The sequence below is a fragment of the Sinohyriopsis cumingii genome, chromosome 15 (genome assembly GCF_028554795.1).
Source record: "Sinohyriopsis cumingii isolate HCF-2022 chromosome 15, ASM2855479v2, whole genome shotgun sequence".
Taxonomy (NCBI): Eukaryota; Metazoa; Mollusca; class Bivalvia; order Unionida; family Unionidae; genus Sinohyriopsis; species Sinohyriopsis cumingii.
The window spans coordinates 66,782,743-66,795,986 of record NC_142975.1 but is presented as its reverse complement, the minus strand read 5'-3'; the positions used below and the strand labels follow the sequence as shown (position 1 = coordinate 66,795,986).

At 36.3% G+C, this 13,244-nt stretch overlaps 1 protein-coding gene across 2 annotated transcripts in view; it reads left to right on the top strand.

The window, feature by feature from the left end:
- Window positions 1-13,244, top strand: part of LOC149781978 (exosome complex component 10-like) — a 65,104-nt gene that overhangs the window by 32,127 nt on the left and 19,733 nt on the right. For both annotated transcript variants that reach the window (XM_089936164.1, XM_089936163.1), the window contains 6 exons: window positions 521-677; window positions 1,691-1,839; window positions 3,236-3,398; window positions 6,296-6,437; window positions 9,122-9,231; window positions 11,322-11,405. In XM_089936164.1, the coding sequence (XP_089792290.1) occupies window positions 521-677; window positions 1,691-1,839; window positions 3,236-3,398; window positions 6,296-6,437; window positions 9,122-9,231; window positions 11,322-11,405 (805 nt within the window). The remainder of the gene's footprint in view (window positions 1-520; window positions 678-1,690; window positions 1,840-3,235; window positions 3,399-6,295; window positions 6,438-9,121; window positions 9,232-11,321; window positions 11,406-13,244) is intronic.

Sequence of the window (13,244 nt, the reverse complement as noted above, 5' to 3'; positions counted from 1 at the left end):
TTCTTGACTTTTAAAAAGCATGTATTCCAGCTTGACAATAGCAGTACTTGATATTTTGTTACACCTTACTGAAAACTTGCCCAACTTATAAAAAAAAAAATTGACTGCCTTATTGAGAAGGTCTTGTTAGGGTTGGCAGGTCTGTAAAAGGCCCACGTTCATGCAGACAAAGTTAAATGATTCTTTGAGCAAACTAGACAACACAGTTCCTTTCAACCCACATGGTTAAAAGAATTCAAGCTGGTGAGGTATGAGGAAAAACAATTAATGGACTGTTCTTCGTGTAAAACAAATTCAATAGCTGAACTGTCACCATTTGTCAAAGGTACAGACAACTTGATTTTTCTGTGGGATATTTAAATTTTTAGTTAAGGTCAGTGCACTTTGAAAGTGGGCCAGTAGCTTAACAAATGAATGCAGAAGAGTGATATATTGTATAAAAGACTACAAGGGACTGCAGCATGAATTTGTGCAATATTGTTATAAGCAGAGTACACAGTATGTATTAATCTTTTGACAGGCCTCTTCCAACAGAGCTGGAACAGTATGCAAGGGAGGATACTCACTATCTGCTGTACATATATGACAGACTGAAGAACCAGCTGATTGAGAGTGGTAATGACCAGAAGAATCTAATAATGTCTGTACTCCAGAGGAGCAATCAGATTTGTGCAAAAGTAAGAGAACTAGACAGTTAAATCCATGATGGTTAAATCCATGACAGTTAATCCCATGTTAAATCCATGACAGTGTTCAAGCCAGAATTAAACTTTCAACGGTTATAATAGCCCTTGCGTAGAAAAAAAGGACATTCATTTTCTCATCTCAGGGTCTAAGAATTGGATTTTGCAAAAGAAAATACTTTTAAATACCGAATTACATCAATATGGGAATGTATTGTACAAAAATGGGATTCAAATTTGTTAGAATTTATGTTTCCTTATTGTGTAGAATGAATGATGGGTCTCATTTTGTTACAGACAATAGTGAACAGTTCCGTCAAATAAGGTAGTTGGAATTGCTGAAAAGAAAAAAGCAAGCAAAACCACTCAGAAGCACAAATACATACTGACAACATAAAAGCAGCCTATTAAAAGTACTAGTACATACTGACAACTTTTGCACTTGATTGAGTCATAGACTTGTAGCTTTGTTGTACCTGTAATTTGTTTTATATGTAACATGGTTACTTACTCATATGTAAGTCCGTGTAATTCCAAAAATCTTAAAGGCATGGTTTTTATTACCTTGAGTAAAAGGATGTATCTATGATGTGTATATATTTTAACACACATTGCTGATATCTGTGCTGGATAAGAAAATTGTGCCATTTACATAAAAGACCCTTATTGGTGCAAAGCATGGTCTATGCCAAGTATGGCCTATTCCTGTAATAAATCAGATTGAAAGTACTTAACAAATCTTACTTGAAATAGTGTTGGTGTGTATTCTTTTAAATGGATCAATTATTAATATTTTACTACCTAACAGAATGTATGTTAACATGCAGCAGAATTCACTTTTTCAAGGCAGAAAGTTCATAAATTATGGCTGTTTGATGTGTTACACAGTAACAACCCAAGTTTTACAGTACCTGATACATTCATAATACATGCAAACTATTTACCTATGAATTCCTTCAGGTTTACACTCGAGTACATGTAAATAATTTACCTGTGAATTCCTTCAGGTATACCGCAAGCCAGTGTTCCAAGAGGATGATTACCTGGACTTGTTTAGGAAGAGTAAAAAGGTGTTCAACAGTCAGCAATTACATGCCTTGAAAGCTCTGTATGCATGGAGGGACAGTGTGGCACGCATGGAGGATGAGAGTGTCAGGTAATCTCAGTTATAATTAGTATTTGAATGTTTACTGCTGATAGGAATGTAAGACCCATTTTTGAACATTTATGGCCAACCAGCATAACTCACTCTCTTTGCTAAGATTTGACACAGTAAATACAAAAAATACATGCGTAATGTTAGGCGATTTCTCTGTTAAATGCACACTTCAAATACTTTTACATTAGGAAGATAAGTTATGTAACCATTAAAAGCCTGCAGTCCAGGAAAGTAAAAGTTTCATCTTTCCCATGTAGACAAAGGGAAGAAACTCCTACCCATTACCTTCCCTTAATACTGCTAGGTGAGTTCACAAAGTATATATTTGAAAAGGATCATGGTGTTTGGGGCTTCTTAAATTTGGATGACTTTGTCAGTAGGATTTTTCTTGTAACTATCACATCACTTTGCTGTATGATATAGGGTTGTCTTTTTCCATTCTCTCTTGTACTTTATATGTCATTATTCAAAAGTTCCAAAGAACTTTTGGAGTTTTTTTTTTTTCAATTTAAAAAAACAAACATTTCTGATGACATCTTATGTCAAGACATTTTTAAAGTTTGGAAAATGATTGCAATCCACCATCAATGTTTTGTTACTAAAATTAGAGAAACTTCCAATGGCTTATTCAAAATTAGATAAGTTTCGCTAACAGAATGATGATGGCAGGGTCTTATAAGTTGTACAAATAACATAAATCCACCATCAGAAGTGTTTGTGCCCTTACAAGTAGAAAATCGTGAAATGACTTCTCAAAAACTGGTTAGCAAAATTTGAACAAATTATGTTGAGAGCTTTCGGAATTTAGATCTTTTAAGTTTATGCAAATAAACCAAAGTTACTTGTCAGTTTAGGTACCTTTGCAACCAGATTTGACAAAGAGTCTCTGGGCATAAAGATCGTCTATAAGTTCCACATTGAATATGGCTTCTCTCATTAAAAATGAAGAATCTGACAATAATATGTTCAAAAATAGATCAGTTTAGACTGAAGTTTTCAGTCCTCCATATTAAAAATTACAAATTAAATTTTAATAGACAAGTGATTGAACTTTTTGCCCTTATCTGCTTGACAAATTTAAACCAACATTTAGCAGATAGCCTTAAAGCATGGGTACCTGTCAAGGTTCTTAAGATGACTTCAATTCACCATAAAATATGGTTGCTGTTACTGCAGTTTTAAATGTCATGGGACCAATTTAATCAGTCCTTACTGGTAGCATTATGACATCAGGGTTGATCTGCTCAGATGGCATGGCCTATTGATATTACATTTGCTTTTGAGGCCAATGTAAGACAGGTAAGTGATATTAGGCTTCTTGAGCCTCTTCTTTTAGTGTGATGCTCATCAGCTTTAGAAATGAACATTTACTCTTTCTTTTTTTTTTGTATAGCTATGTGTTGCCAAATCACATGTTGCTGCAGATAGCAGAGATATTACCACGTGAGAGACAGGGAGTGTTTGCCTGCTGTAACCCAATTCCCCCACTTGTGCGTCAGTACCTAGTGGAGATGCACTCCATAGTGATGGAAGCAAAACAGACCCCTCTTGTCAAGGTGGGTTTTTTAGGCTTTGTACCTGAAGTGCACATAATGCTGTTGTTAGCTGCATTGGCAAAAGACTTATAGGATGTTCCGTTGTCCATCATTTTTCAGTCTGTTGGAACAAGTTTGTTATCACCTCTTCTTCTAAATTACTTGGAGGATTGCCATGAAACTTGAAACACACATTCATCCCAGCATATTACGTTCATCCTGTGATCGATTTGATCCTAAATGAAAATTGTGCTGCTATGGAGATCCAATATGGCTGTCACAGTGGTCATCTTAAAAATCTTGTTACCACTAAACCTTCTGAATGTATGGTCATATCAATTTGGGGTTTTCACTTAAAGACTTTTTATGATGTCTCCTTGGTCCTTGATGAAATGTTTGTGATCTGAAATCTAATATGGCCACCTTGGTAGCCATCTTGAAAATCTTGTGGGGTTTTCTATTGCCATTTATCCTGAATGGTTGGTCATATCAACATGGGGTTTTCTTTAAAAGACTTCTATTGGTCCTAAATGAAAAACGACATTGCTCAGACATCCAGTATGGCTAACACAGTGAAAATCTTGTTATTGCTACTCCATCTGAATAGATGGTCATACCAACATGAGGTTTTCACTGAAAGACTTCCTGTGGTGTTTAAATGCAGATGGTACCAGCTTAATGTCCAATATAGCTAACTTATAGAAAAACTTTATCTGACTTAATGGAAAATTATTGACTGCCATGCAGAGAAGGTCTTTTTAGGATAGGAGGTCTGGTTGATGGACATGAACAGAAATGCTTATCTTTCTGCAAGATTGGAAATTTATGAATCTAGCTATGACATTAGAAAGGAAGCATTGAACTCTCACAGGGTTTTCCATAGTGGTTGTAGACTTTGAAAGGAAGCATTGAACTCTCACAGGGTTTTCCATAGTGGGTGTAGACTTTGAAAGGAAGCATTGCACTCTCACAGGGTTTTCCATAGTGGGTGTAGCCTATGGAACCTATTACTGTGATGTTGTGATCCAGTTGTTGCAAGTTGAGAAAGGCTTTACAGTCTATATGCATGGACAAAGGTTTCAGTATTACCGGACCCCTGGTGATTTTCTCAAGACAACTGAGACTTCATTATCAAAGACTGGTATGTGTGTTTTGTAGAAAGCAATTTTGAAGTTTGATGGGAGTTGTCATTATAAAAAGAAAGAGTTGTTGAGTCTAGGGTCTTTCTTTACCTTTAAACAATGTAGAATATCCACAACTAAACCAGACTGTGAGCTGTTTAAAGAGGGTTTATCTCTCTTTTAAGAATTCAGTCAATGCAGGAATTCTGTTAGAGGCCACTGGATGCTGTTTTAGAGCATGTCTATTTGAACTTTTGGTGTGATAGCAAAGCCTCCTGCCAAGGTAGCAATAACTGCTCTGGTGATACCAGTTGTTTGGTGTGGTGAATGTAAAGAGGGCTGTGGGAGTGTTTCTGCTTGAACATAGTGATCTGCAGGGATTCACTGTGCAAAGTATCAAAGGTCTGAAATTGCTTTTGGATGTCTGGGAATGATGAGGTAAACCGTTACTGAGTCGAGTCTGTACTGATGATAGACCTGTCCTGTTCCAGTCCACATTGCTTGTATGAGTCTGGTACTGAATTATGTTGGATGGTTGACCAGAGTCATTACTGGTTACACTGGGCATCTGTGATAAAGGTGGGTGGCTAGAACTGGCCTGACCAGGTTGCAGATGCTGCCTTTGTCTTAGTATCCAGATGTGATATAATGGGAAATATATAACTGAACCCAGTCCCACATGTTGAAAGCATAGTTCAAGGCTGTGTTGGAGCTGGAGGGAACATGGTCTAGATCATATGATGTCCAGTGCCGAAGTCTGGTACTGGCTATCCCAGAAATGATCATTGTAGCCAGAGCCAGGTCCTGTATGTAGTGATGGAATTTTCAAGACTGACCATGGTGGCTGCTGTACCATGTCAGTACTGACCCAGTGGTCTGTGCTGTGATGGTTTGAATTTCATCTGAATGGGTGATCTTCCCACCTGCATCGATTCTGTCATCAGAAAATTGGTGTCAGAGTTAGTTTTGGTAGAAAGACTGATGCCATTCAAATCATTATTTTTATATTTGTAGACACTTATTTGATTGGGTTAACTGCATGGCCATGACTGCTGTCCATCTTTCTTTGGACCAGTAATAATTTGAACTATACTGCATGCTATTAATACAGGTGGAGTGATTATCCGGAAGTAGCTTGAATTGCATGCATACACAACATTTAATCCTCGTAGGATTGTTCTTGATACCTGTGAAAGCAAAACTGGCATATACAGGTGAAAACATTCAATCATCATATTGAGCTTACTGTGAATGCCATGAATTAAGATAAATATGATAGGAAATTACAGAAAATGATTTTATTTTTTGGATTAAATGAATATTTACTTGATAAAGCTTAAAATGGTCAAGTATGGAGATGACTTGTAAGTACTGTCAGCCACTATTAAGAGGTGCCAGTTATTGTATGAAGAAGTTAGGCATTTCAAGTGAAAAATATTCATGTTTAACAAGGAAAGAGTGAGATTTTAACAGAAACAGGTGAGGTTTACCTCCCTGTGGTGAAACAGCTCGAAAAAATTATATACACTGATAAAAGGCACATTGTGAATAATAATTGCAAGGCCATGTGTAAGAGCGTGTATGATAGATTTTTGTGATAACAATGTTATATTTGATAATTTGAGGGTGAAACACCATAAGTCAAAACAAACTATATTATAGTCACCATATTATCATACATATTTTGAAATCACAATACGAACAAGCTATTAACATTATGTTAATATATATGTTAGATATTTTATCAATCAGCTACTGTATTACATTAAGTACAAGAAGTGATTATTTTACCTTCAGGTTGAAGAGCCAAGTAATCCAAAGCTTCCCTCTAGCTTCCAGCATCCCAAGTATGATGTTAACAGTCTGCTGCAGTGTCCACATGATCTGTCTCACCAGGACCAGACAAATGTATTAAAGGAGAGCATGGACACCAGTCCAGGTCAGACAGGACACATTTATATATACAGTAGAAACTGTCATACTCTGATCTAAACTGTATAACAAAGTTTGTTTGCCTTACCATGGCAGTATTACTCTTTTTGGTTGGTCACACCATTGTTAGGATTTGCATTTATGCAAATTTTTCAGTCATTGTTGTTAGCATTGATGTTTCATGAACTTATATTTAGCTTTTAAACTGCTTACAGAAGTTGCATTTATTGCAGATTGTGCTAAGCTTAATGCTATTTCTATTTGAATAATCATGTATTAGGGAAGTTGACAGGAAAGCATTCAATCACTGAAGTTCTGATTTCTGTATGTGTGCCATTAGCAGACCTGCCAACTCTTACAATTTTGCTGTAAGTCTTACGAAAATTACGTTTAAATATGGACTTGTGGCATACTAGCAAAAACTATGAAAAATGATTGTTGCCACAAAATCCGGATAATTGGTTCATCAGTGTTTTTTTGGATCCGGGTTTCATCAGGGAACCATACTAACTTTACAGCAGCACCACAGATGCTTTAAACTGCATCTGTTTGTTCATGCTAAGCATCTGCATGATCAAACTGTTGATTATAGAGTTTTTACAAATGGCATACAGAAAGTGATGCATGTTTAAGATGAAAGGGTAAAGGGTAAATAAGCTTTCTAGAAAAGTGATAGACACAGAAGAATAAAAAGGAGTATTCAGATTCTTGTGAATAAAAGCTTTATTGGACATCACATGCCAATTTGAGTATGACTCGTGGCAGGAGATGTGATTGCCGTTGGCATGTGAAATGGAAAAGAATTTCCAAGAATTATGTCAAATTGAGAGATAGCAACAAGCCATTGAGCTGCTGTTGTTGTTGTTGTTCTAGGGTTTAACGCCATTTTTCAGCACAAGATAGGCTATACATGGCGGCCAGTATTAATGGTGGAGGAAGAACCCTGGAAAACCCAGGGAAGAACCACCGACCAACGAGAAGCTACTGGCAGGCTTTCCCACGTACCCATGCTAGCCGAGCCTTGGACTCGAACCCACGCAGACAGAGGTGAGATGGCAGTGATCTGTAACGGTGAGCGCTTTAGACCACTCAGCCACTCGGGGCCCCTCCATTGAGCTGCAGTCAGGTTTGGAACTAGAGTTTGTGCAACTGTACTAGTGGTAAATAAAGTCTAATCCTTTACAAACTTTTCATTTGAACATAATATTTATCATCAATGAGTGGAATTTTTAATTACGTTTTTCTAGCTTTACAATAGCAGTTATTGATATTTTGTTATCCCTTACTGAAAACTGGTCAATCTTACAGAAAAAAATCAACTGCCTTATTGAGACGGTTATATTATTCACTGGTCCATCCACCTGTTCCCCATTTATTTTCTGCACAAAAGTGTTAGTTCTACCATTTCAAAGTTTGTAAATAGCTTGCATTTTGTGTAAGGAAGAAACTGATGAATTTTGGGCTCAAAAGGTCGAGGTAAGGGTCGCAGGTATTGAAAATAGACAAACTGTTTCCACACATGAACTTGACTTGTATACCATATATGTTGATTAAACTTATAACTGGCTTACATAATTTTAAATAAGAAAGACACCTTCTGATTTTAGGGTCAAAAGTTCATAAGTCAGGGCCACAGTGACTCAAAGAAGAAAAATGATTACGACATAAAATCTTGAGTTCTTTATCACCTACTTTAATAAGACTTTGTGAATGACCTACATTTTAGACCAGGAAGACATCTATCCATTTTGGGGTCAAAAGTTAAATGGTCAAGATCACTGGGACTGTATGAGGACAAATGTATGAAGGACAAATGATTTCCTTAAACTATGAACTGTATCACATACCATTGCTAAACTTTTGTAGATGGTTTATAATTTTAGAAAATGAAGACATCTATTGATTTGGGGGTTAAAAGGTTAAGGTCAGGACCATAGTACTCAAAGAAGGAAAACAATTTCCATAAAATACCTCGAGTCCTATGCCACTAACCTCCCCTCTGTAGGTTCAGTGACGTAGAACAGGCCCCATACACCCTGCATGTCATAAGAGATCAACATTTATTACTACACTGAGATGCCTTCCATGATGACATTCAAAAGATCTTAGGTTTTTTAAAAGAATGTTTATATAAAAAAACATTTATTTGTAATTTGAGTATTTTACCCTTTTATTTGCTTATATCTGTGTTTTGTATACCTTTTTTTGGATAGCTCTTTTGGATAGCTAAACATACTCGGGACTATATAGCCAGGATTGTGCTGTTGTGCCATTATACCCTATGCATGCATACATATGTATGCCACACACCATGACCAAGCTTTGTGGATTGCTTGCATCAAGACAAAGACACCTGTTGATTTGGGGGTCAAAACATAACTCATGCCCTATCCAGAAACCATGACCAAACTTTATAGATGACTTGCATTTGAGACAAAATGAATGCCTATCAAGTCTGAGTCAATAGGTCCACAGTCAAGGTCACCAAGACTGAAAGAAGGAAATGGTTTCTGCAAAATATCTTCATTTCTCTGTCATTTGCCTTTTCCAGATGTTGATGAATTGCATGTATGACAAGGAAGATGGTTATTGATGTTAGTTTCAAAAGGTCAAGTATATGACCAGTGAAAGATTAATACTATGTATCACCTGGTGTTTGTATGATGTATTGTTTATGGTTCTCTTGTTTAGATCCGAAGTTAACAGCTGGGCAGTCATCTTTATTCCTGGATTCTAAGCATGGGAGAAACTTAATTGTTGTGGTGAAAGACAGTCCCATCTTGACAGCATTTGATTATTCTGTGAGTAGTGCATGAACTGCTAATAACTTTTTCATTTCAGTCAAATCAAATCTCTTTACATTTCTTAATTTCCAGGACCATAAATAACATAAAATTAGCATGCACACATGTATTTGTAAAAGACATACATATAGTTTTTCTATTATTCAGTTACTTTTTTTCTTTCTTTCTGTTTTGATAAAGCCCAGTGGGTCAGCCTAAACAGATTCAAATAGCAGGCACTGGGCAGTCAGAAAATTATATCTTGGGCAAGGATTTGCAAAAAATTTGTAAAAGTGGGGGTGGGCTTATCATCGGGCATGGGCCTATCATCAGATCAATATGGCACAAGCAAACACATACATAAAGATATTCAGTTATTTCTTATGTAGCTGCACAAGTCTTAGACTAGAAGCACCTATGTGATGGCCTTTTGTTTGTCTTTATCCATGTTTTAGCACAAGTTATTACAACTTATCCAGAACAACTTAGAGAATTGGCATGAAACTTTACATCACATTCATTGCAAAGTCTAGTTGGTGTTAAATGAAAATGGTGCTGGTTAGATGTCCAGTATAGTCACCACAGCAACCATTTTGAAAATTTTCTTATCACTACTCCAGAATGGATGGCATATCATCATGGGATTTTCACTAAAAGATTTCTAGTGATGTCTAGTTAATCCTAAATGAAAATGGTGCTGACATCCAGTATGGTTACCATGGCAGCCATGCTGAAAATCTTTTTGTTACTACTCCACTGGAAGGGATGTCTAGTTGGTCCTAAATGAATAAATGGTGCCACTTGTACATCCGGTATGGCTACCAATCTTGTTATTGCTACACCACCTGAATCGATGGTCATGTTAGCATATGGTTTTCACTAAGAAAGACTTATGATGATGGAGCCACAGTGGCTCAGTGATTAGCATACCGTACTCAGTACCAAAAGGGTGCAGGTTTGAATTCTACCATTGGATCAGTCAGGGTCAGCTACCTGTGTGTCCATGGGCAATGCACTTGATTCCAATTGCCTCTGCACTAAATAGGCTACTTCTCTTGCTGTGCTGTAAAACACCAATTGAATCCAAACCCAAACTGCTTGTGATGTGAAGTTTATCCTAAATGAAAAAGGTACTATCTGAGATCCAATATGGCCACCACAGCAACCATCTTGAAAATCTTGTTATTGCTACTCCTCATAAACAGAAAGTCACCTCAGCATGGGATTTTGGCTGGTCCAGTATGGCAGCCAAAATTGGCATCTTGAAGATCATATGACTGGAAAGTCATATCAGCATTGGGTTTTCACGGGATGACTTCTTATGATCTATTTGGTACTTAATCAAAATAGTGCCAAATCTGACCTGACATTGAGTATAGCTACTATAGAAACCATCTTGAAAATCTTATTATTGTTACCCCTGTATGTAAAGTCATATCAACACCGGCTTTTCATCAATAGACTAATTATGATATCTAGTTGGTACTAAATAAAAATGGTGCTGATCTGACTTCAAATAGGTGTGCCCTGGCATCCATCTTGAAAATCTTATACTCCAGAATTGATGGACATATTGACTTAAGGTTTTCATCAGCAGAATTCTTATCAATATCTTGTTGGTTCTAAATGAAAATGATGCCCAACAACATCCAGTTTGGTTTCCGCAATGAACATATTGAAAAACTTTCACTCTTTTCTCATGAATGGATGGTCATATCAACATGGAGATTTCACGGTAAGTCTTCTGATGGAGTCAGGGGTGTTTGAAATGAATATGTTGCTGATGCTAAATGTAACATGGCTGCCAGAGTGGCTAATTTGAAAATCATACTACTCAAGAATATTGGAGACAGTTATAACACTAGACAATTATGAAGAAGAAATGAATTTGCCTTGATTTCCTGGACAATTTTCGGGACAGTAGAGCATCAGTCTCTATGAGGGATGCTTGTTTATAGTTACAGTTACAAACCTTTTAATTTCACCTCCATTCACTATCAGATTGTCTAAATGAATAAGAAGTCAGTTAAAATTGTATTCAGTAATTGAAAATTTAAATCTTTGTCCAGTTTTTCTTCTTGAGCTCATTGGAACTTTTTCTATTACAGAAACATATAAAACAGCAGCAAATGACCAGTGCACAAAAGAAGGCAGCAAAGATAAAGTCCTTATTTACCAGTCCATTTGAAATGGTATGAATTTTTCTCTGTCTTCAACATGTAATTTGCCTGTCTTTGGTAAGTAAATGTGCAACATAGTTATCTCTTTTCCAGTTGTGATAGAATTTTTGTTTACAAGTGTTGAGATTATATGCTTGAATTCTGTGTTTATATCTTTTAAAGGTATTGTAACACTGTTGACAAGCAAGACAAAACCATTGTTTTATCAGCAGATATACACATCAGAATAGAAATGCACACAGTTATATTGATTCATAATTTTTTTACTGTATAAATTAAATTCATAGTAGAGTTCATTGTTGTAGTAAGTCAGCTGAATTCTGTGCGTTATGGCAAATGTAATGTTATACGGCTGCCTTGACCTTAACATTTGACTGAACTTATATTAGGAGTGTACAGGTCAGTTAAAATCAGTTATGGGTTTATTGCCTTTTGTTTAGTCAAATATGACAGCTTGTTTTGTTTGTGGGGGGATTACGCCTAAAGTTCACATTGATGAAAAGAGAAATGTCACAAGCGTTTTGTGTGATTGAGTCTGTTGTTAAAACTTAGTAGATTGTTGATTTAACTGTTTCATACATGCCAACTGTTATGCTTTGGCATAATCATTATGCATTTTTTCCACTAAATTACACCTTATGCGTAAATGTATTCAGATTATGCATTTTCAATATGTCCCCCTCCCAAAAAAATGATTTAGTTTCATCATTTTTATTAACCGCCATTAATCTTTCAGACCGTATTCTAGAAAAGACGGCTTCTACGTAACTACAACATAAGTGTAGGCTTGTTCATAGACTTGCATACACTTTCCTAACAGTATTATGTTCTATTTATAGCAGCTGCCCTATTTCCAAGAAACATGCTGGTTTCTACTTTCAAACTTTTGACCTTGGTTTCTATTTATAGCAGCTGTATGGCTTAGTTAGGAGAGAACAGACTGGTTTTCTAATTTTTAATCTTTGCTCACAGATTTTTTGTTCTAATTCATAGCTGGTACAGAACAAGTCTATAGGTATTTGGCGCTAAAAGTCAAATCAGCCTAATTCTAGTCGATGCATGTTCTAGAGCAAAAATGTTTATCAAATAATTTCACATATGGATTAGAAAAAGACGAAAAACCGATTTAAAGATGAGAATACACAAATTACACAATACAGTTTTCCATTCTAGGGCAGCTTCACGCCCATTGCAGGCTGTGTGGAAAGGATTTTAACATTCATCATGGTGGTAAAACAAAGAAACCTTGAATTAGCTTGTTTTACTAAGTCCAGTACTAAGGCAACTTCTTTTTTACAGCAGAACATAAGTGTGGACATGAATTTTATAAATGCAGAGGCGTTATTTACCGAGTTCTTACTAGAACACGGACTACCCCTAGCAGTAGAAGACTATGTTGGTCCTTTGTTCAAACAGATGTTTCCTGATTCCAAACTTGAAGAAAATATACATGTGCAAGAACAAAATTATCAGATATTGTTAGGTGTTTAGCAGATAATTTACTTAAAATTGCAGAAGCCATGAAAATTGGGCCGTTTAGTATTGGAAAAGACAGGAGCAGTGATTATGATGACAAAAAGTTGTACCCAGTCTGTGTAAGAGACTCTGACAACAAAATGGGCAAAGTTAGAGTGCTCTTTTTCATTCATTGCCATTATTAACAGTAGATTCCACTGGAGCAAACATTTTTTATTTGCTTGATAATGCTTTGAATAAACATAAGTTGGCAGAACTGTATGGGGTTTTCAGCTGATAAAGCCTCAGTAATGACTGGAATTCATGAAGGAATTGCATACTATATTTTGAAAAATGTCTCCATCAGGGTACATATCAGGTTGTCCACGTCATATG